The following is a 23,463-nucleotide window of genomic DNA, read 5'->3' as shown; positions in this document are numbered from 1 at the left end:
CTCTGGCCTCGGGTTGCTCCCTTCTCCCCAAGAGTCAGTTTCCGCCGTCTAGACTCGTACTTTGTGTGCAACCTTGCATTCCAGTGCATGGAAATTTGAATACCTGCTTCATTCTTCGCCGCAGAGTCAACTAATCAGGCGTTGACCCGGCACGGTTCAGGCAGGACAGGAGGCTTTTCTTGGAGCTTTCCTTAGCTCCGGTCCTTTCAGCTTCCCTCATCGGGCTCGTGTCCATGGACTTCACGACCATTCTGAACCGAAAGAACTCTGCCGCCGCAGCAGCCGCCGCCGCAGAAGCACAACTTCACCAACAATATCTGCAAAACGCACAGTTGAATCAGCCAACCATGAAGGCGGAGCCAGGTGCTTCGGATAACCCCGTTAACGTATACCCGCCTCATCCTCCCCCCGGTGTCCCCATGGATCAAGGACTAGCTGAGTCCTTTTACTATGGGCAACCCCCGGGTGCGACTCCTCGGAACATGGGCTTTGTCCCTGGTGGATATGCCGGTGAACCGCAGATGCAGCAATCACCTATGCCTTCTGGAAGGGCTAGTGGTGATGCACCCCCGAAGACTTTCCACTGCGGAACCTGTAACAAGGGATTTGCTCGACGCAGTGACCTCGCGCGACATGGTATGTGTACACTAGGGTACGGTGGTTTCGCGTGATTCAGTTGCTAATCTATCCTCGCAGAGCGCATCCATACTGGAATCCGGCCTCATGCATGTGACTGGCCGGGCTGCGGGAAACAGTTCATTCAACGCTCGGCTTTGACAGTACACTCACGAGTACACACCGGCGAGAAGCCTCACATGTGCGAGCGATGTGGCAAGGTATGTCTTCCAAGGGCGTTATCTCCCTGATTTTGGCATGTTCAATTCTAACCTCATTTGTTCACCTTTATAGCCCTTCAGCGATTCATCATCACTCGCCCGCCACCGTCGAATTCACTCTGGAAAGCGACCCTACAAGTGCCCATATGCCAACTGCCAAAAGACCTTCACGCGCCGTACAACCCTCACCCGTCATCAAAATCATCATACTGGGACTATCGAGGAGGCAGCGGCGGAAACGGAGGCCAATCTGCGCCAAAACAAGGAACGAGCTCGTGGGCCCGAGGGAATGTTCCCCGATCATACCTCTATCCACTCTACCCCATCTCCTGCCCAGCACGCCTCCATGTCGCCCGGTGGTGATCTTCCACCATTGACGATGCACCGTTCGGCTGGCGATTATTACATGGGTAGCGGGCCGATTCCTCCTCACGTTCGAGGCGACTTCTCCCAAGGCAGTCCTCGTGCTTCTCCTACAGCCACCTCTCCGTCACTTTCGAGCTTTGGCAGCGCGCCCCATGCTCGACCGTCGATGACCTCCAACCCGTACGGTCCTCCGCAGCCCCTCGAGCCCCCAGCGAACAGCGACCACCGACCCAACAGCGTCAGTGGCAGCCCACATATGACCAGCCTGGGCTGGGCCTCGCCTTCCCACGGCAGCATGCCTTCACCTGGATCGGCCAATGATTTTGCCTATCCTGAACCTACTGGTCCCGCGTACCCAAGCTCGATGCCTCCTCACATGTACTTCCCCAACTCCACCATCCGTCGACCTACCAGCACCGAGCCAGAAAACTACGAGACCAAGTCTCGAATGGGTGATCATACTTGGTCCACCCCGGTATGATGTGGGCTACCGCTGTTGCAAGGCTTCATCACAAACTTTCTCTTTTGTTTGAAAGATATCCACTAGCGTCCACCTCCACCCTCTTTATTTTCCTTTGTTAAATTGCTTCATCTGCATTATCCCTCGATTCCCATGGAAAAGAAAACACTTTTCCACCGCTCTTCGTTTTATCCCTCTATGCGTTTGTACTGCGCGATTGCATCTTGTTTTGTTGATATCTTTTTTTATATCTCTACCGAGGCGGGGCGTCATACCGACTCTCCAACTTCCCCCTCTGGAGTCTGATCGTGCCTGGGGAACACTTTTTCCATTATTTGCTTTTCATTTTTGTTGATCAGGTTGTCATCCTCACTGCCTTCACAACAATACCCCCTACCCATCATCTCTTTTGTTTTGATTGCTTGCGTGCGGATGACATGGCTTTACCGAGACACGACCAGACGAGGAAACAGCATAGATAGAGCGCAGGACTGGGGAATTCTTATGGGCTAACATTGTACTGGATTTGGGAAACAGGGAAATTGGGGTTCTTTGATTTGGGTCGAGTGTCCCCATTTTGTGGTGCGGTGTCTGGTTTGGTATTTGGGTTATTCATCTGCTATTTATTGGAGCTTTTTTTTTTGTTGCTACTGATTTCTTTACTGCGTCTGTCTTTTCAGTCTTTACTCTTGTTGCTTGCGCTGCATACCTCTTGTGTCCCCCCCCCTTTGTTCTTTCTCTTTTCCTTCTTGTGTTTCATATACATCTTTCTTCTTAATATCTTTGTTTGTGGGGTTATTGTATTGTTTATGCTAACCCTTTTTCTTTGTGTTTTTTTCCTTTCTGTCACCCACTGCTTTTTTGCTTTGCTTTTTGCTCTCGCATCGAATACCATTTTGTGAGTGCGGTCTCGACCTTTTGGCGAATCCGAGTTTGTACGATTAGTGTGTTAATAGACCAACTGCTATCCTTCATATTTACAAGACACCCCGATATATGACCTGGTAGAAGAAGATTTTCAATGGAGACAGCAAAATAATCAGCTTTCAGACGTAGTTGATACAACGAAGTATCTAGTTAGAAGAGCTGCCATGAATGGTAAAGCTTGTGAGATACATCAGCCAGCCACATGCAAAATCGAACACAACGATGAAGTTTGAATAGAACAATGTTGATAGACCAGACTCAGGCACCCTTTACCAATCATTTCTTACAGACAGAACTAACTGCTTTGAATACACACGTATCATACTCCGTACGCCCCGTCGCGCTATCTCATACCATAGGTAAGCCTTCCCAGCCTCCTTTCGACAAGGCACGGAACATGAAACAAACGGTAGGGTTGAGCCTCCTACTCTATTCGCCCCTGAATAACCAGTCTAATCCCTGAAATCTGAATCTTAGTCCAAGAATATCCATCAGGTTACAAATGTCCAAGCTCCCTCAAATCCTCGATCTATTTATGGGTAGAAGTATCTAGACCATACTAAAACAAACGACGGTACGTACCAGGCTTAGGCTGGCTAGGTTGGGACCTGTTACAGCCTACAGGAGACAATGATTCTCCGTAGGGCGACGATCCCCGTCTAAGCCACGGCCCGCAAGCTTGGCGGGAAACAGCCCGGCAGCCAGCATAGCCAGCATTAGCCCAACAGTAAGCTTGCAGCAGGTTCTTTGTTTCTGAAAATTTCGAGTTTTTGGGTTAGGCAGGATAGATTTGGAGAATGGGGATAATTGATCTTGTACTGGTACCACGTATTGTAACTATGTCAGCCTTATTGTGAGGGATGGAATTGGGGCTGTCATTGGGTGGTGGTGCTTGTTGGATCAGGCGCCCGGGGATTTCCTTGTTGAAACATCAGCCCCAGCCCTGGGGGTTCTTATTCTAGATTCTGGACCCTGGACTTGAGGGTTGGGGTCGGGTGTTGGTGCTGGGTTGTTTGTGGGATATTGCTTCTTCCTGGGTCAGCGTAACTGTTAACTGTTTTCTGTAGAGGAGATGGCTATTTACAGACTGAGAGCTTTGCGTGAAATCCTCTTGCCCGGTAATATCCGTTCAAACAATATATAGCTTCTTATTTAGATACATAGATCTATATTCTACACTAGATATGTAGCAACAGACCAGCAAACCAACCTCGAGGAGATAATCACTCCCCGGCTCCTTTCCGCTCCCTCCATACAGTGCCGAGTACGCCAGGGTCTCAGCCTACTCTACCCCAGAGAACTCTACCCTCAATAATGACCGAAGCCGAGACTTTCATAACCGAAATGTCTCAACGCCATACCAATTGTAATTCGGCACGTCTGGCGGGGGGAACAGGTTCCATATTAACTTTCTCGTATTTAAGTGGCGGGAGACATGCTCGACCGCGGAGTAGGCCTCCCCGCGAACGGAAACCCCAGGCAATTTGTATAGCTGGTTGATTGAAATTGACCGGTTGAGATGATGTCGGGCTTCGTATTTAGGTTGTGAATGTCTTGGATCATGATATCAAAATATCAAATGACTTGCCTTGTCTTGGTTGATGGGAGGGGGGTAAGGTTGGGGTATAAAGATCGGGGTGTCTGGAGGGGGGGAATATGTCATGTCGTACAAGGACGAGGAATCTATCTACTTTGTTGAACATCTCAGATCAAACACAATTCAATATCAACTATGTATTTCTCTAAAGCCCTAGTCGTCCTCGCTTCTCATCTCGCGCTGTCTTGTATGTTCTGTTACCTCCCCAGTAATCTTTCTATTTCCCAGACACACTTGCTGACCAGGCCTCCCTTCTAACCCACACAGCCGCAACAGGATGCGGCACCGCTGATGCCTGCGTCGGAACAGATATCTGTACGACAGTCACATTCACGAGTCCCACTTCCACGACGGTGACTACTTGCGTGCCCACACCTACATGTCTAGGTGTTTACGGTAAGCCTTGATTCCAGCCCTACAGCCAGGAGATGGTGATTTGTTTCCATTGATTATATTGACAATTGTTCAGCAAACTGCTATTTACCTGACAACACTGTTGGTAATTGCTGCTCGGGCTACTGTGCTGCGAGTAAGTGTAGGTCAACGGATGAGAAGTGGCCCAGTTGCCAGGAGGACAATGGGCCTTGTCTTTCGGATGAGAATTGTTGTTATTCGTATCGGAATAAGTGTGTGAATGGGATTTGTACTCGGCCGCAGGTGTGTAGTAAGTCATGATGGCGATGCACGTGTGTGGTTGAGAGACGGATTGGAGATTAAATTGTAGGGTTTGGTATGTCGATTATTCGAGCAGATGTATGTCATGATTTAATGAATGGTAATTTAGTTATGTTCCTATTTGCCGTATACTATGTCGCGTTTTTTTCTAGCTAGAAAGCAGGTAGGTGTAGCTACATAGCTGTACATACTTTTGCACTATCAACTACATCCACTCCTCAACTCTATCTACTACTTCAACAATAACTCAGCCTGCTCCTTAACAGCCTTCATAGCACACTTCCACAACTCTGGCCCCAAACTAACCCTCGCAACCCCCAACTCCCTAATCTCCTGGACCCCCAAAAACCCCTCCCTAAGATTCATCTTCACATTAACCATCCCCTTAAACTCCCTAACCAAAACCTCCACCTCCTCCCTGGACACCCCTCTCCCCCCAGGACCCCCCCCAAACAAACACCGTGCAAGCTCCCGCCTCCAAAAACGCCCTACCCCTAACAAGAACATCCTCCAACGTCCCCCCTCCTGAAACAAAACATCCGTCCGCGCATTCAACGCAAAATCAGGACACCCCGCTTCCCTAGCTGCCTCAACGACCGTCCTAACCCGCGCAACGGCTTCATCCAGCGGGCGCAGCGTCCCAGCCGCATTATCCATATCCTCGAGGTTACAGCCCACAGCGCCGAGCACGATAGCTTCCTTGATAGTCGCCGCTAGCGCGGGGAGATCATTGCCGTAGCCGTCCTGGAGGTCGACTGTGACGGGGAGGGCAGGGTTTATACGGTGGACGGCGGCGATGATGGATTTCAGGGCGGAGAGGTTCTGGGCTTTTGTTAGGTCTTCGTCGTTTACGCCGAGGGTGGCTGCGACGGCGAAGGAGGCTGTTGCTATGGCGCGGGTTGTGGGGAGGGAGGCTATGAGGGAGGCGGTGCTGGCGTCGTAGATGTTTGTGAGGATTAGGGGGTCCTTGGGGTTGTGTAGGGTGCGGAAGTGTTTTGCGATGTCGTTTTGGGAGGACATTTTTGATGGTTGTATTTTGGAGAGACTGATTGATGTTGTAGATGGGTGGTTGAAGGTTTATAGTAGGACTTGGAGTTGATCTTGCGTCGACAAGAAAGTAGTATCTGTCAATGTGTGAAAATTGGTTCCTGAATTCAATTAAAGTAGAGTAATTGCAGACTGCTTTTTATACTTTTAATTCGCATCTATGATTCCCAATGGGTCCCGTGTAACTTAGTTAATTAGTTAGTTAGTTACTGAGTCATGGCTAACACGAGAACTTTGCTGTCAAAGTGACCAATCCGAGTGCTTCGACAGTTTCGGGTCCCCGTCGGAGAGGGGACCTCTGTGGAAAGTTATATACTCTTCACTGGAACCATGAATCATGAATAATCCGGGGAAAACGAGGTTCCTCGAACAATAACATTCGACGCAATTCTAATTCATGCTTGGTAATACTACCTCGCTGACCCTGGAAGACGTGCGGGCACTTATTTAGTACAAAAGTAGGTATTCTGGAACTCGGGACTTGGTGGTCAGACAAGAGACCATGCCGGCCCAGGACTGGTTATTAATAATTCTTCAACCCTGTCTTAGAACCCCACTAGGAGTTACTACTGTTGTCACTACGGTAGCTAGCTCAATACAGTATGCAAGAACTAGCTACTGTAGTAAGATCAGTTTCCAAGGCTACACAGCCAGGTGTGGCAGGCTGAATCCACTGGGGCGGACTCTGCAGCAAGGGGATCCACGTCTAGCATGCCCCCCTCTCGGCCGGAGACCGACTACTGAGGATTACTGCTTAGTCGATGACTCGATGGAATGGTTAGATGAAGAGCTGCGAAGGACGGTCAATGTAAGAGAGATAGGAATCATGTTAGTCAAGATTGTCACTGTAGACGTTAACCACCAACAATACTCTATAGCGAGGACTACTACTATACCGCAGTATACCATTCTACAGGACTTCCAACTTCCAACTCTTATCACGGTCAGATCAGATCCTGATCTGCATCCGATCTGATTTCCCCGTGCACCCCCTACCTACTGTCCTACAGTATATGTACCTGCTCCGTACAAAGCCAGACTACATAACCATCAGTACAAACCCCGTACTGTACGTAAGACCGATGGAACATCAACGATGCATGCATTCCATCGTCAACGAGTCGGCACCGTGATCGGATCGAGCTGATCGACTCGCAGGACGGAACCCCAGCCGAACAAGTAGCCCTGTTCTGTCAGGGAACGCCCGCCCGGAGCCCGGCTTATTGGGCGACGGTCGGATTTGGATTCATTGGAGGGGGGCGCATGAACGGAGCCCATGCGGCCGTGCAACGGAGAAATCCCCAATCAAAGTCCGGCGAATGCCTGATCGAGGGGGCGCTGGCTGGTTCGCTTTTCGTTGGCTGAGAATGACGGAGGAAAGAAATCTTGCCCTACGTCGCAGGAAATTGGATTTGTCCATTCCCCCCGGGTTTTTTTGCCGTCGAGGGGTGATGAAGGGTGATTTATAATTTTTTGAGGAGGGGGGTTTTCTTAGATTGGGTACTCCGTACATTTGTTAGTCTTTTGGGAAGAGGTGGATAGATTACAGAGTACATACATAACTGGAGTATTGTAGATTACACTTGTAATAGGTACAATACCTGGGTTTGGAGCCAGGGGAGTTACCGGAGTGATGATGGATTTAACAGTTAGTTCACTTTGTACATGTACAGCAGGACCTCCCCTGCTGGAGCAGTCGGCACTACTGGATTCTGTACGCCGTACTAGAGGGGACTATGTGCGACCTACACCCCAGACCCTTCCTATTGTATGCATTCCATAATCCCCCGACTAGTTTCTGAGGAATTGACTAGGTACTGCGTTCTATAATCCCCCCCCCCCCCCTCACCGTCACTATTAATTACCATTCATATTTCGGCCCCAGTGGACCATGGACCACTTCTCCGGAGAAGAGGGCCAACTCAATAATCGGCCTTATCAAGCCTAGCCTGTTAATTAAACGCCCGTCAGTCCGTCACCGGTGGGCAAGAGTGGGCAGAGGAGGGCCCGACCGGAACGGCTTAAACTGGTAAACTGGGCATCAGTACTCCGTTGATTCATCAGCAATTGCGACCGGGGAATTTGCCTCTTGTTATCTACGGTGACTCGCTAGCCCTCGGAGATAGATGTAGATACATATGGTGTTTACTAGTCGTCCACAGTTCAAGAATTCATTCATAGTACAGTGGATCTCAACAGAGTGAGAAAAAGAGGCATTCAAGTAAGCAGAAATTATTCAAGTATCTACTATCGAAATACATCTATCGTAGTTCTTGGCAAAGGCACTTGTACTCTTCATGAGTATAATCCGTATTACTTATACAGTATCACATCTTTAGCCCACACGGTGCCCAGGTACTCTGTACAGTACTTCCAACTCGTTAGTTTGTTAATTAACCCATTTAACCCAGGTACAAGTAACCCAGGGTGATCCTTCACCAAATCACCACGGGCCGGTCCCGTTGTACACACTGCCTGGATCCGTGCCTGCGTGCATGAACGAGGGGCAAAATCCACCTGTATAGTCCTGTACACTGACATTCCTCGGGGATCGTGGTGGTTGGAAGGCGGGTGATCGGCCGTCATTGAGGCACGATTACAGGTCCCGGGTAGTAAATGGATCCTCCCCGTTGGCCCTGGCACCTGGCCCTGGTATGTTCCATGCCAGGATTGGGGAGCACCAGGGTTGATGAACTACCGGAGTGTTGTCTTGTCTTATGCGTGTTTTTTTTTCGCCTTGTTCCTACAAGCTACCAGCTACGTATGTCGCTTAGCTATACAGATTGTATATTCGTACGCATGTTATACCGTAGTTCAAACTATGGAGAAATCTACCGACTATTTAACTTGTTAATTATGAGGAGAGGGGAAAAAACTGGAGAAAGGACCCGAGCAACAAAACCACCCGGACACACCCGTTTTTGTTTTTTTAACCTTTGGAGTCGTCTGAGGGGGGTTGTGGTTTGGCTGGACTCGGCAAGCCCCATTTTTTTTGTCCGCGGATGGAGACAGGTTCTCCTCACACGACTTCCCGTACCACTTCCGAGGGTAGCGCGGAAGATTAGGAATTGGTAGAGTCACGGGTAACTCTATTATGGGTTTGAAAGAGGAGACTCTGGTGTAGGGTAAACTGTGTGGACGGTAAGGATACATTGAGTCGGCCTATCCTATACAACAGGGTATAGGCTCTTCAATGCTGGCAATTGTACTTTATTCTAATCCCTCGCACGAGCTGGAGAGATAGAAGTCGTCAGCAATTTGTCCCGGACCTCCGGTTCTCTTAAGTAGTTTTTCGTATTGACTTTCCACCCTCCCCTCTTCCGGCGGCATGGCGTTAGGTTAGTAGGTCGGCTGCGCTTAGTTCGTTTTGGGGGGGGTTGGACAGGGTCGACCAGGGTGTACAACGTTACAACTTGCCCGGACTACGTTCGGAGCAAAGGAGACAAGTAACGAGGGACAGGGGTACATAATAGTAGTAAAGAATGAAAGAATCAAGTTTTTAAAGTTGGTCAAGTTACAGATTCTAGACTAGATCAAACACATCGGTCAAAGGATAATCGGGGGTTCAAGACAAAAGGAACGTAAGAATAGAATAAAAGAACATTTGAATAATCAAAGAATTAAGAACCATCGTTCGTTTCGGATCTCTATCTTCCTTTCTTTTTGCTCCCCGGAAACAGAGAGGGGGCGGTTTCAATTTATTCTTTTTTCCCGATATCAATTATGGATCTTACCATATTAAAAGGAAGGGAAATTTATGGAGCCAGGGATGATGAGACAAGACGGATCGCTCTTCCGGGGATCAGCCCAAGGCCTTTACAATGCAATGGACTTAGAACTTGGGGGAAACGTAAATAGATTGCAGGCAAATCATGGTCCTGAATTTTGAATAATTAAGAATAACAATGGGAGTAAAGAAAGAGGGGAGAAGCAGGAGGCTAATAGACTAAGAACCGGAGTACTGTAGGACGAGTTGAGAAATAAAGGCTCTCCTCTCTTATAAGAGTAGATTGTATAAATACCGATCAGACTGATTATTCTTCTTAATATTCTGACTATATTATTAACTAATCCGTCTTCCAGTGTTAATTAACGACTAAAAAGAGACTCCGACAACGCCCTATTCGGGACCCGAAAAAAGAAAGAGGCCCCTGTAATTTATACAGTCTCCGTACGGAGTGTATTTCTGTACCTCTTCTTTTTCGTACGGAATTACCCTACGGAGTCAACCCAGGGCCCCCGTCAGCTCCTCTCCTCCCCACTCTCCGCTTCGCCTTGCTCGCCCTCTCCTCATTCCTCTCTTCCTCTCTCTCCCGAACTTTTTCACCCTCCCTCCCTCCTCCTCTCAAGACTCATTTCCTCTCTTTACACTCTCCCCAGATCACCCTTCACATCCAATCTCTCTCGCCACTCTCCGGCACTCTCTCCTCGGCTACTCGATCTGATGCCGGTGTTGCCTCACTTCCCCGTGCAGTTGGCCGCCTGACCTGCAGCTCTCACGCTGCCATCCGACCCTGTTCACTCGATCGATTCCTCCCGAATCCCCTCACAACTTCTGTCTCTCTCAGATCTTCTGGCGGGTGACTCTCACTTCTTCACCATGACCGGCCTGGAGATCCCCGAGACCGGGCTATCTCTCCGCCCCGGAGATCAGCCGGGTGACGCAGCCGCCAAACCGGCCCAGTTTATGCGGCTGAACCTCGCGCAAAACACACTCGATGAACTCATCTCTAGCCTCAAATCCGATGATTCTACTGCTAAAGTCCGCCTGGGAAAACATCCTACCCTCCATTATGGCAACAACAAGACCCAATCCTTCCATGCATACCCCGAAACTCACCGGTCCGAGATCTACCACACCTCCGATGACAAGAAAAACCTGTACTTCACTGGTGTTTTGAGCCACAGTCTGGAAGTTGAAAAGGCCAGGGAAGCGACTGCTGCCACCGATCAGGCCCTGGCCAATCTGGAGGAAAGCCTCAATGCCTTCGAGCGAGGCAAGGCTTCCAAGTCAACACACATGATTCAAACCCCCGATGAATTGAAGGCTCTCCGAGCGGCAAACTCTGGAAGCTCCATGCATCGAGGCTCACACATCAAGTCAGTCTTGGAAAAGGATCGGTTGATCCGGAATGCTAGCGGCCGGTCTCTGACCTCGAGCCCGACCTTGGGCGCACCCAGGTCTCCTCTCCCGGGGATGACCCCGACCTCTGCGCCGTCCTCGCAGGCCAAGAACAACGCTCGCCTGCAGGCCCTCAAGACCCCCCTCATCCATCTCCTCGCGATCCGTCCCGTGTCGACCAAGTTCCTCGCTCGTCAGACCCGATCCACAATTGAGGACTGCACCGCCCTTATCCAGAAATACGGCACCGAGAATCGCATTGACCGCGAGAAATACGATTTGAAGGACAAATTCTACAAGGACCTGGACGTGTGGAAATTCCCTTACCCAAACCAGGATGACCGACAGGCTGCCATTGATAAGGCGATCTCTGCCTTTGATCGCATGCGCCTCTCGCGAACGGACAAGCTGTGGCAGGGCTTGCTGCCAAAGGAGGAACGGGGCAAGGGGAAATGTTTGTCGAAACTCAATCTCCAGAGCAACCTCCAGAGTGGACTGGCAGGTAAGAAGCCTGCCACGCCACGGGTGGGCATGGACGGTGCCGACGATCGGAAAGACGGTGACACCACTGGCAATGAGACCGATCGCCCCAAGGTTACCTCTGCCGCGACTGTCAAAAAATCGAGTACCCCCGCAGTCAAGCCACGAGCAGAAAAGGAACCTGCCAAGCGACCTCCCAAGAACAAGAATACCAACAGTACTTTGACCGGCCGAATCACCAAGAAGACCGGTGGAAGACCTGCTGCAAAATCTGCTACCGAGACCAAGTACAAGTCTGCCGAGTTCGTTCACGATTCCGACGAGTCTGACGATGAAATGCCTGATGCCTCGCCCCCTCCTGCACCTGCACCTGTACCTGCACGAGCTCCCTCGCCAGCTCCCGCTCCCACTCCAGCCGACCGCCCGAAGCCAGCCAAGGCGACTACAGCCAAGAAGACGACTCAGCCCCCGGCGAAGAAGCCCGCACAAGCCCCAACCAAGCCTCGAGCTAAGGAAGATACACCTGCGGCCCCGATTCCCAAGGTCCCCAAGGTCGAGGCACCCATTCCCAAACTCGAAGCTACCAAGGCAGCGGCTAAACGACCCCCCTCCGCCCGACCCTCTACCTCCCCTCAGAAGCCGTCTCCCCTTTCCTCTCCACCGGCCAGTGCCTCCGATGCGACCGGTCGCAGCCGGTCCGACAGCCATAACCAGTCTTCCAGCTCCTCGTCATCCTCCCCGCTTATCTCCCAACTTGGCCGGGCCAAGGCCTCGGGAGCAGTTTCTGGCCTTTCGAGCTCCACGCGGCCAGCCAATGGCGGCAAGGGAGGACCTGTCAACGTCAACACCTTGAAGCGCAAGGCGGAACCCGAGCGATCGGCAGCCCCGGCTCCCATGGCCGCCCGAGCGACGACTGGCAACAACGATCCCAAGCGGCGCCGAGCGGTCAGTACCTCCAGCGGGGGCAGCACGGGTAGCGCTTCTCCACCCATGAGCCATAAAGTCGCGCAGCGACGACTGTGGGACAAGTCTCAGCGATTCAAGAAAGCCTATGCCAAGTACCACTCCTTGCATGACTCCCTGGCGGGCCAGGCCAACCCTCGACCGGAATTGATTACGAAACTGGAAGGCTGGCACGAGCAGCTAACGCAGATGAAGAATGAGATCTGGGAGGAAGATCGAAAACTCCGTGACGGCTCTTATTCGTGAAGCTGATTGATATTTTTTTGCATCTCTGTTTTCCCCTTCCCGCAACGTTGCATGGTGATGACACCGATTGTTATCTCACCCAATTTCCTAGCGAAAATCGTTCCAACATCTGGTTCCCATCTACTCATTGTCCTCATGGAGATATGATGATCTTGGTGAACCTACCCAAGCAGTCGACAGATCGGCAATTCGGTGTTTTAATGGTTGTGATTTTTTTCATTTCTTATCTATTATTCCCTCTCCGTTTGATCTCATCTATCCGCATCTACCCCCTGAAAAACATTTTGCGGTGACCTGTGCCATACATAGAATTTTGCATTTTCGCTCTGAATAACACGAGAGCAATTAGTACCTACGCATTTAGTATCGATAGCACATTCTTAATGAATTATGCTTTTCAAGCCATGGAATCTTGATACTAATGTCCTAGTAAATAAATCGAACCTAGTAACCGCATTAAACGCAGCAAGTCCATGAAGTCTAGACGATCCAGCTTACCCCGGATCCGCGAATCTGCGAATCCGTGGTTCCGCGGCGCCGATGACCGGCCGGAACAATGTGATTGGCCCACAAAACACGTGGCACATCACGGGACCCATTACTGAAAGATTTCCGTCTCAATACACCCGTAGTACAGCATTACGTCATCAGCGTTGGTTCGGCTATTCCGCAATGAGACTAGCGCCAATTGAATGGGACAAGCTGGGCGGAGAGGAAGCTGGAAAAGAAGCAAGTCCAGATATTCCCCAATTCCATACGATACGACATCGCTCTCCACTCCCCTGTTCTGGCGAAGATTTTTCAGGAATTGGAGACACACAATTTGACGCTGCCAACGAAGGAGTATCACAATGACGCCCCCTCCTCGTGGACGGGGTACCAGTCAGCGCAGCCCGACCGTCCTGGTAAGCTACAAGCTCTATATCCGCCCGCCATCCCCTCCCGGAGACCAGGGAAGGGAAAAAGCAAAACGCAGCAGCAGCAGCAGCAGCAGCAGCAGCAACAGGGATCTACTGCATTGCATGCGAGACAAGTACCAACATGTCGTCCCAATGAAACATACTGATGCGCTGCCAACTTCCTAGGTCACCGATTCCCGCGACCAACAGCCCGCAGCAACCCCCCGGCGCCGCAGATCCCCTTCCACCCGCTTCATCACCGTCGACAACGTGCTCCAATATGCCTCGGACGTGCCATCCATGCAGCAGCGGCATCCACCGCCAATATCACGCTCTCGCCGCCTTGCATCCGCCGCGGGGGGACTAATCGCCAGTGCCAGTGGTAGCAGCAGTGCCAGCGCCGCAGCCACCGCTACCGGCAAGGGTGGCCGACTCGCCGCGCAGCCACGCCTACCTCCACGAACGACCAAGGTCAGCGAGAAACTGGTACTACTCCCCGATACGGGCGGTGTCGGGGAACCGGACGACGGCGAGGAGGAAGATGAGGGTGATGGGCGGGACGAGCTGGATCTTGTGGATGAGGAGCTTGTGCAGCGTTTGGCGCGGGATAAACATATCAATCCTGAGGCTATTCGGCAGCAATTGCTTGCGCAGAAGAGGCTTGGTGGGGATTTTGGAATTGATAATGAGATTGCGCCGCTGTTGGCGGAGGAGGAGACGTTGAGGAAGAGGCGTGTTGGGCCTGAGAGGGCGAAGAGTTATGCGGAGCGGTTGCCTAAGGCTAGGCGGACGGAGAAGCTTGCGCGAGTGACGGCTTATTGTACAGCGCAGGCGTATAAGATGGGATCTGTGGCGGCGTTTGTTAAGGAGGCGCATGGTGCGAGGACGAAGCTCTATGACGATTGCTTGTACACGGCGTATCATTTGCCGCTGTTACCGGGTCACGAGGGGTATCGACTGCGGAGTAGTCCGGTGTTGAAGTTCCCTGGTGGCAGGTCTTTACTTGATGAGGAGATTGAACGGAATGAGCTGCGTGATCATCATGAGGATTATATGGGGGAGGCTGAGGAGCATTCGGTTGTTGGGCATGGTCGACATGAGGATGATCATAATGCCCAGGCTTCGCCGGGCGATGAGAGTGGCCATGGGCCGAGACAGGAGCGTCGTGAGGGATATCTTGATCGGATTTCTGAGGAGGATGGTCGGATTCAGGACGATCATGGGAATGCTACGGGTGCCGGTGATAACGGTACAACACATAGCACGACTCGTCCGAATGTTGAACGGCCTCAAGATATCCCCGAGCCACCGCCTCGACGCCGTCGTCACAGCTCTGATGATGGGCATGCTCTACTCAGGGATCGCACGTCCCCTCCATTACAAGCTACATCGTCCCCCAGGCCTGAAACCCCAGCCCGGACTCTGTACAACGTTGCCGAGATGTTCGTCTTCAGCTATGGCGTGGTAGTCTTCTGGAACTTTACAGAGAGACAGGAGAAAGATCTGCTGGCAGATCTAGCATTTGCCACGTCCTCGGCGACAGGGACACCTATCCCGCTAGCGACTATGCCTCTCCATGAAGAAGACTTTGAGACCGAGGAGTTCCACTTCGAGTACTCGACTGAGATCTCTCGACCTCGTGTGTACAATGATATGATCACGCTACGCAGTGGTGACCATATGATCAAGCTCGCTATCAGTCATGGCATATCTCAAAGTACGAAATTGTGTTTCTTTGAAGAAGTCATGGCTCGCCAGATGGCCGATGCAAAGGACGTTCCGCGCCGACTGGCTATGACTGGAAAGTTGGGTATGAAGCGTGAAGAAGTCTTCCGTATTCTGGGCCGGCTTTTCAAGAGCAGAGTTGAGGTTAATCTTTGTAAGTACTGTTCTACTGTTTCTTTTTCTAAGGGTGAGGTTTGCTAACTGTTATATCCCCCAGCATCGAATATGCTCGACGTTCCCAACTTCTTCTGGGAGAGCGAGCCCAACTTGTACCCTCTTTACATCGCCGTGCGGGAGTACCTCGAGATCAAGCCTCGTATCCAAGTCCTCAACGAGCGCTGTCGCGTATTCCTCGACCTCACAGAAATCCTATCAGATTCGATCGCCGACAACCGAACATCTCGTACGTCTCGCATTCGACCCCCATCCTGCTTACCATACTAACATATATCCCACAGACCAAACCTGGATCATCATCGTCTTAATCATAATCTCCATCCTCGTCACAATCTCTGAAGTCTTCTTACGCTTCGGCCTCCTGCACGCCCGGGAAGGCGCCGCAGCCACCCCTGCAGCTATTATTGCGCGTGCCATGGGCCGCTCCCCTCGCGCTGCACCCTCGGGTTTATCCTACAGCACGTCTAATCCTCCACCGGGCTGTATTTGCCCGTCTATCCCGTCTGCGGGTGGATCGGATATGGGGATGAATGGGATTACGGGGCTGGGCCTTTGATTGAAAGGGTTGGTGTTTAATAGTGTGCATTCATCATAGTCGCCTGGTGCGACTGGCGTTTAGGATGGGATATGGGATTCAAATGGACAAAAACATGGTTTCTCTTTGCACATGGTTTCCTTCTACCATCAGTCGAGCTTTCATTCAATGTCATCCAATATGGACTCTACCAAATCGACTTAATACAAATCCACCACTTAAAATCTAAACATCAACCTCCAACCCACGAACAACCTCCTCAATCCTCCCCCACGCACCCGCTCTCGCAAGAATCTGCACCCACCAATTCCCAACGCCATCCCTCCCCGTCACAGTAACCAAATTCCTCGCAACATGCGGGCCCAACGGCGTCGGCCCCGCAGTATTAATATACGACGGCCTGCAAACACCAGTACACGCTTTACCAACCCTCGCCGCCAAAAAATCCAACTCAAAGAACCTTGCACGCTGCCAATTCGTACAAGTCACCGAGATCTGGCGCGGATCGCCTACGATAGGTAAGTATCCCGTTTCCCGGAGCGTTTTCTTGCGTAGGAACGACATGGCGTGGACTTGGGTTGGAGCGCGTTGTTCGTTTAGGGCGTTGCGGATGTGTAGGGCTGTCGTACTTGGTGGATCTGTAAGGAGGGATTGTGCGATGAGGCTTGTGCAGGATGGGATTGTAGCGTTGCCGGTGTATGCGCCTGTTTGCGAGATATTTAGGATAGCGCGGGTGTCGAAGACGTTTGATATTTGGACGGGTGTTTGCGGGGATGGGTTTAGAGCTGCGACTAGTGTTTTAGACAGCCATGCTAGGAGGATATCCCCCTCGCTGACGAAGACCTCCTCAGATGAAGACTGTGATGATTGAGCTCTGAGTTCTTGTAGAGCCCTTTCCCGCAAGTTTTGTACGAAACTATTCGGGATGGCGATGACTTTGTCTTCGACATCCCGGTACCAGTAATTCTCCCACCAGCGCAAGAGTACAAAAAGCCCCATTTGGAATTTGGTAAACGTCTCTTTTGCAAGGACGTGTTGTTCCGCGGGGACGTATTCCGTTTTCGCCTCGATGATATCTTCGTCGAAGCCTAGGAATGGGGGGATCCGGTCTTCGTGCCCGGAGAGGATTGCAGTCCAGGCTTGGAGGAAATAGGATAGACTCATTGCGTCGAAGAGGGTATGTGGGAATGTCACCGTTATCAAAGTTGTGTCTGTGAAGGTTACGACGTGGATGAAGAGTTGAGGCACGTCAGAGGAGAGGTAGTCTTCGACTGCGTTCGGGGCATTTCTGTGTTTGGTTATTGAATTGAAGTTTGACATGCATCCCAGGACGGAGATTTGGTTTGTTTCTTGGGTCGAGGGGATTTGCGAGGCTATTGGATGCGAAGAGATGGGATTTGGATGGTTGGCAGTTGTGTAAATAACGCCTGGTCGGTCCTTGGTAAACTTTGGGGGGAGGTGGTATTCTAGTTTGCCGGATTCCTGGGGATAGATTAGTAGCTGGATTTGATTGTCAAAGGTGGTTGTTAATTTACATTCTGGTGAAGCCGAGCTCCTAACTTTCTCCAGTTGCCTATTTCTAAGAGGCGCTCTAGGGAATCATGCAGTTTTGCGGTATCCAGAACTTCCTCGAAGCGTAGGGTTACGTTAAGGCATATTCCCCGAGTATAGGGAACATCGTCCCAAAAGTGAAATGCGATGATCGTGTCATTCGTGGCTATCTGGGATGTTCCTTGGGACGTCATATTGTTGGGAAAAAGAAAGTAAAGGATATGCTTTCCGTATAGTTCGATGTCAAAGGCTTCAAATTGGAAATACTAAGGTCTCGCTTGGAAAATGACTTTAGCTGGAACTCATACGCGACGGCATAGGGACCGATGATAATTGCTTACTCCGAATGATAAGGGTCTAAGCCTAGGTTTCTGAAATCAGATAGATAAACTTGGGGCGGAAAGCCATCCTTTTGACTAGCGTCGAATAGAAGACGGGGCTTGCATAGTGCATGCGAGTAAGAAGCCGATAAGCCCTAGCACACAGTCAATGGTTTTTCATTTTCCTATTTAGCCGGCCGGCGTCTGTCGATGCGTGCCCGAACGGGAAGTCCAGCTAGGTAGGGTATCTTACGGGAGCTGAATTTCCTGAAGAAACTCAAAGCATACTTTGCCGTCGAAAGACCACAATGAGATGGATAGCACCAAGCAAGAAAACAAGACACTGAAAGGGTATTTCGAAGACTATTCTCCATCTAGATTGATGTGACAAGCCTGACAGACTGATAGAGATGATTCCATTACTCCTTCCACTCAAGAATCAACAACGGCAGAGCTGGAAAAGGATGTCGAGACCGGTACATCTACACATAAAGCTGAGAATCAACCAAATGGGGAACAAGCAGAGACTCGACCTGACGAAGAAGACGCTGGAGAGTCATCAAACTACATCAATGGCTCCCGATTATACGTTCTCTCCGCTGCATTCACGATGGCCGGTATCATGCTAGCCATCGATGGAAGCATCCTCTGTGAGTCTTCACCATATATGCTTCATTCCATTCCATTTCTTGTCGCTAACTATTACTAAAAGCTACGGCAATTCCACGAATAACTAGCGAGTTCAATTCAATCGACGACATCGGCTGGTACGGCAGCGCCTATCTTCTTGCCCAAATGTGCCTCCAACCTACCTTCGGCCGCGCATACATCTATTTTGAAGCAAAGATTATGTTCCTACTATCATTGCTCACTTTCGAAGTGGGCTCGGTGATCTGTGCCGTGGCACCTAGTTCTCTCGTCCTCATTCTTGGGCGCGCCATAGCAGGAGCAGCGGCAGCGGGAATGTTGACGGGGAACTTGGCAATCTTCGGACAGGTCGTTCCACTACGGAATAGACCTCGAGGAATGGCTATCATGACCGGATTATACTCAATTGCAACACTTGCGGGACCGACTGTCGGCGGTTTGCTTACGGACTCGCGATTGACTTGGCGCTTTTGCTTTTGGATTAATCTGCGTAAGTGATATCCAAATCAAGAGAGAGAAAACAAGGGTATTCAAAACTTACTTTGGATACAGCTTTCGGGTTTATTGCGGCAGTGATTGTTATCTTCATTCTGCACCGAAAGCCAGGCAAACTTTCCGACTTGCCCTTAAAAGAGAAAATCGGGCGCCTTGATTTGGCAAGTGCAGCAATTCTCACAGGGAGTCTAGTGTGTCTTTTTCTCGGGCTACAATGGGGTGGCTCGACGGACCCCTGGTCTGCGCCTCGTGTTTGGGGCTGCTTAATTGGGTTTGCGGTGCTATGTGTTATTTTCATTGGGCTCCAGGCTCGCCGAAAAGAAAGGTAAGTCATGCCGGGAAAAATGCCTTAATTTCCTTCCAAGTTTAACATTGGGCAGAGCAACTATTCCGCTTCGACTTTTGCAACAACGGACGGTGGCCATTTGTTGCATATTCTCTGGCTTGTATGGGGTCGCAATTGTAACGCACAGCTATCTCCTGCCAATCTGGTTCCAGGGCGTGAAAGGTACTGATGCGACCATGTCTGGTGTATACATGTTGCCATTCACAGGAGCCAGTACCATAGCCGTTCTGGTAGCTGGGTTTTCGATGACAGCATCTGGGCACTATGTACCATTCATGTGGGCCGGCTCATTGGTCTATGTTGCAGGTAGCGCCCTGTACACGACCCTGAAAACTGACAGCAATGCTGGACGATACTTGGGCAGCCAGGTCCTCGCCGGCGTAGGATTCGGTACTGCGATTCAAGTCACCTTCATTGGGGTCCAAGTGGTCACCCCCGCAATCGACATGCCCACTGTCTGCGCTCTCGAGGTATTCTTTCGCCAGCTTGGTGGGTCTGTTGGGATTAGCGTGGCACAGAGTATCTTCTTGAACACACTAACAAGTCATCTCCGGAGCATTTCTGGAATTAATCCGGAAGCTATTATTCACGCTGGGGTTATCGAAGGATCATGGTCAAACGATCTAATGAATCCTTCGACAATCACTTTGGTCAAGGACGCATTGAACACGGCAATCACCAAAGCTTTCTTACTACCAATTGGGGCAACGGTTGTTGCAGCTGTGATTAGCCTAGGGATGGAGAGACGCCAAATCGAGGATGACAGGGTTCCTTCTCCGGAGAAAGGGACTGGCGCTAGTGAGAATGAGGGCATTTCTTCGGGTGAGCGGCCCGCCGTGGCGTTGACTGATTGTCAGCCAATGAAGGAGCATATACTGAGCGAAAACGAGATGAAAGGGGGGAAAGAAGAGTAAGTAAGCGCTTGCGCAGTAAGCACAAGCCTCGCGGGCCGGGCCATAGAGGAGAGCGAGTTCAATGCGGGAACATAGTCCGGATCTACAGAAGTTTAGGGGTCCTGCAGCTTGATCCTGGCGCATAATCGCAATTTATTCATTCGGGACCGATAAAAGTCTACCAATTAACACCCATGTCAAGTACTACGCGGAAATCCCATCTTCCACTTTCCTAGTGCGATTTAGAAGTAGATGCAATTCCTTCGGAATGGTTCACACTGAGATGGATTATGGTCAATCTACGAGGAGACGGAACTTTTGCCTTCAGTTGAAACAAGATATCTTGCATTTTAGTCACATTAATGCGTTCTAGCATATGATACAGCTTTGCTAAGTCCATAACCCGCAGCTAAGATGGTCAACCATATTGCAGCACCCCTCCACCAGTATGGCGCCCAGCTAGATTTCATCGAAGCTCGATCGTGTACTTGAGGAAATGGCTTCTCGGGCACTGGGACGTCCAGGAATTTACACAGCGGTTCCCAGCCATCCTTCATGTTGAAGAAAAATAGTCGATCCTCTGGCACAACTCGCTTCAGGTAGTCGGAGTGGATTTCCATAAAATCTGATTGAATAGGTCGGTTAGCCGAGGACGTTAGGATATTGGATTCGAATACTGACGAGGACCCAATGGCTCAAATTCTGGGGGATAGATCTTCCTTCTCCGCTTCAGAATTGCCAATTTCCATGCCAGTGAGTACCTCAACGTAGGTTGAACCAGCTGTAAGAGAATAAACAATGGATTGTCGAGTGTGTTGATCAGCTCCTGATAGCTATCCCACCACCGGTTGGGCTCGCGAACTGTACAAACGACCTTCGCGTCTGGGTACAACCGAACTAGTTCCTCAACAAAGAATATCGCTGGAGCATCGGTTGTCGCGACATATCCGGCCAGCAATTCCTTCAAAGTATCGTCAACTTCCTCCTGTGAAACGCCTTTCCCCGGGTCCAAGACTTTTGTCCATCCTTTGATGATATCTAAGAATGGTTTCAGTACCGAATTATGGCGCTTGTCAGGAAGTTTTGCGTACGCTCTTTCCCCCTCAAACAAGCTGAGCCCCCATGGCAAACATCGCCGTGGAGAGCCCACGACAGAGCGAGCGTGAGGGAAATTGTCCCAGTGCGAGGCAATCCAGCTGCGATTACCTGTAGAGTGCGAGTCGGGTCATTAGGTGGCTCCCCAGCGAACGGATCCCTCCACCGTTTCTGTTCTTTAGGCTCTTCCATGTAGAGAATATGGAGTTCTTCCACGGAGAAAGAAAAAATATCAAGGGCTTAATCGAAGGATGGCAAAGGGGATTTACCACCCCCTAGCAGTGGCTGTACATGATTAACTATTCTGCCACGGACTCTGACTCGATAAGATCTCCTGATCAGTGCAGACAAACTTCCGTTCAGGATTGGTGAATGCAAGCATATCTCTGACATCTCAGGCAAGGCCCTGACTGGTGGCTTGAAGCTCCGCGTTCACCCCAGGAACTCCACGGGGATTTAAGCCAATATCCAGACGCTGGCTTATGCTTACATGCATTAGTCTCATGGGCCATAAGAGGGTTTTGCCAAGGCGTATGGTGTGGAGAGATCCAAGATCGGGGATGTCCCGGTCAGCCCGTGATAGATTCGGGATCCCTGGCGCCACCAATGGGGGCCGTTTATCGGACAACAAGTCCCCACGATCTTAGAGCGTGAGAGCCTGGCATCGGAGCTATCCACCCATGATTTTGGCTAGTCATGGGGTAATTTAGCCGGTGAGCGTCAAGGGTTGGAGGAGGAAACCATTACATGGGTATTCCTGTTCTTTGTTCGAAAGGATAGAGGTTCAACCTCAGTATACTCTAAAGCAAGACGTTTGTCCGTCACCCCGACTGTGGTGTTTAATACTACTCTCGAGGAACCCATCCACAGAGATCAAACTCTGAAGTCTCCGTTTTCGACGACCCCTATCGCCGTACGCAAAGATCATCGCAATGGCTGTTCCGACCGTATGCACTCTCAAAAATTGTCCCATCGAATGGGGCTACGTACACTATCAGCCCTCAATCGGTGGGAATGCATTCATGCTAGCGGCCTTTGGCTTGCTCACTGCCCCGGCTCTCTACCTGGGTATCACCCACAAAGTCAAGCTATTCACGTTCTGCTTCGTGATGGGACTGCTGGGTGAAATAATCGGGTATATTGGGCGGATCCTATTACACAACGATCCGTTCAGTAAAGACTACTTCCTCATATATTTGATATGCACAACTATCGCGCCCACATTTACTGCTGCCGCCGTTTACTTAACGCTAGCTCGGATTGTGGTTGTATACGGTGAAGGGATCAGTCGAATCCGCCCCCGAACGTACACGCTGGTTTTTAGTGGTCTCGACCTCATCGCTTTGGTGGTTATAGCAGTAGGAGGAGGCATGGCAGCCGTTGTAGTTTTACAATGGAAGGTTGGCAGATCTCTGAATTTTTCTGACTAGCAAAGTCGGCTCTACTAACATATTCATGATTTTTCTAGATTGATCGTGGAACGCACATCATGGTGGCAGGGCTTGTGGTTCAGGTCGTCAGCCTGGTCATATTCCTTGCTCTGTGCTTCGAGTACTCTTTACGAGTACGCAAGTATCGAGGAGATATGAATCCTAAATACGCTGTTCTTCGCGAGTCACCTCGCTTCAAGCGATTCCTGTATGCCCTCGCCGCGGCAACCATCTTTTTGTTCATTCGGGCTGTGTACCGAGTGGCAGAGCTTTCGGGAGGGTTCAGAGGCAAGCTAGCTCAGGACCAGGTACTCTTCATGGTTCTTGACGGAGCAATGGTTCTATTAGCATGTATCATTTTGACGGTCTTCCATCCGGGACTAGCCTTCGGGGGCGCATGGAAGGACGCATCGTTCCGCTGGGGTTCGAAGAAATCGAGTAATGAGTCGTCGATGCAGGATATTCCGGTGGAGTCCGTTGCCTACAACGGAAAGCATTGAATTAGGCATTGATGGGTTTTGATGGATTTGATTATGAGGCTAAGTCTTGGGTGTTTAGCAGCCATTGCTCTCAATTTTACCCAAAAGGGAGCTAGAGTATCTACAATTGTCTGCAATTGAACGAGATTCG

The 23,463-nt window shown here is 50.6% G+C and overlaps 9 protein-coding genes across 9 annotated transcripts; 6 read left to right on the top strand and 3 right to left on the bottom strand.

Annotated features, from left to right (window-relative positions):
* Window positions 1–233: 233 nt before the first annotated feature.
* N7496_008458 (putative C2H2 finger domain protein) lies at window positions 234–1,683 on the top strand (the record flags this gene model as incomplete). Its single annotated transcript, XM_056701377.1, has 3 exons — window positions 234–636; window positions 697–836; window positions 910–1,683. The coding sequence occupies 3 exons, from the start codon at window positions 234–236 to the stop codon at window positions 1,681–1,683; spliced, it is 1,317 nt and encodes a 438-aa protein (XP_056553440.1).
* Window positions 1,684–4,321: 2,638 nt separating this feature from the next.
* Window positions 4,322–4,843, top strand: N7496_008457 (uncharacterized protein; the record flags this gene model as incomplete). The annotated part of the gene is made up of 3 exons (XM_056701376.1): window positions 4,322–4,373; window positions 4,454–4,582; window positions 4,656–4,843. Coding segments are annotated over 3 exons (369 nt in total), but the record flags the coding sequence as incomplete, so codon positions are not given.
* Window positions 4,844–5,092: 249 nt separating this feature from the next.
* N7496_008456 (isocitrate lyase/PEP mutase family protein) lies at window positions 5,093–5,881 on the bottom strand (the record flags this gene model as incomplete). Its single annotated transcript, XM_056701375.1, has 1 exon — window positions 5,093–5,881. The coding sequence occupies one exon, from the start codon at window positions 5,879–5,881 to the stop codon at window positions 5,093–5,095; it is 789 nt and encodes a 262-aa protein (XP_056553438.1).
* Window positions 5,882–10,508: 4,627 nt separating this feature from the next.
* N7496_008455 (uncharacterized protein) lies at window positions 10,509–12,719 on the top strand (the record flags this gene model as incomplete). Its single annotated transcript, XM_056701374.1, has 1 exon — window positions 10,509–12,719. The coding sequence occupies one exon, from the start codon at window positions 10,509–10,511 to the stop codon at window positions 12,717–12,719; it is 2,211 nt and encodes a 736-aa protein (XP_056553437.1).
* Window positions 12,720–13,570: 851 nt separating this feature from the next.
* N7496_008454 (RMD1 family protein) lies at window positions 13,571–16,076 on the top strand (the record flags this gene model as incomplete). Its single annotated transcript, XM_056701373.1, has 4 exons — window positions 13,571–13,624; window positions 13,805–15,497; window positions 15,561–15,746; window positions 15,802–16,076. 4 exons carry the CDS (start codon window positions 13,571–13,573, stop codon window positions 16,074–16,076), a joined length of 2,208 nt encoding a protein of 735 aa, XP_056553436.1.
* Window positions 16,077–16,280: 204 nt separating this feature from the next.
* N7496_008453 (uncharacterized protein) lies at window positions 16,281–17,800 on the bottom strand (the record flags this gene model as incomplete). The annotated part of the gene is made up of 2 exons (XM_056701372.1): window positions 16,281–17,537; window positions 17,591–17,800. 2 exons carry the CDS (start codon window positions 17,798–17,800, stop codon window positions 16,281–16,283), a joined length of 1,467 nt encoding a protein of 488 aa, XP_056553435.1.
* Window positions 17,801–18,239: 439 nt separating this feature from the next.
* On the top strand, window positions 18,240–20,329 carry N7496_008452 (MDR family MFS transporter; the record flags this gene model as incomplete). Its single annotated transcript, XM_056701371.1, has 5 exons — window positions 18,240–18,277; window positions 18,335–18,576; window positions 18,639–19,064; window positions 19,127–19,394; window positions 19,450–20,329. 5 exons carry the CDS (start codon window positions 18,240–18,242, stop codon window positions 20,327–20,329), a joined length of 1,854 nt encoding a protein of 617 aa, XP_056553434.1.
* A 338-nt stretch (window positions 20,330–20,667) lies between these two features.
* On the bottom strand, window positions 20,668–21,595 carry N7496_008451 (sulfotransferase family protein; the record flags this gene model as incomplete). Its single annotated transcript, XM_056701370.1, has 3 exons — window positions 20,668–20,933; window positions 20,990–21,346; window positions 21,400–21,595. 3 exons carry the CDS (start codon window positions 21,593–21,595, stop codon window positions 20,668–20,670), a joined length of 819 nt encoding a protein of 272 aa, XP_056553433.1.
* A 740-nt stretch (window positions 21,596–22,335) lies between these two features.
* N7496_008450 (RTA1 domain-containing protein) lies at window positions 22,336–23,333 on the top strand (the record flags this gene model as incomplete). The annotated part of the gene is made up of 2 exons (XM_056701369.1): window positions 22,336–22,803; window positions 22,872–23,333. 2 exons carry the CDS (start codon window positions 22,336–22,338, stop codon window positions 23,331–23,333), a joined length of 930 nt encoding a protein of 309 aa, XP_056553432.1.
* Window positions 23,334–23,463: the final 130 nt, after the last annotated feature.

The sequence above is a fragment of the Penicillium cataractarum genome, assembly GCF_028827025.1.
Source record: "Penicillium cataractarum strain IBT 29864 chromosome Unknown utg000007l, whole genome shotgun sequence".
Lineage (NCBI taxonomy): Eukaryota > Fungi > Ascomycota > Eurotiomycetes > Eurotiales > Aspergillaceae > Penicillium > Penicillium cataractarum.
The sequence above is the reverse complement of the archived record's forward strand: the minus strand, read 5'-3'. Positions and strand labels throughout refer to the sequence as shown.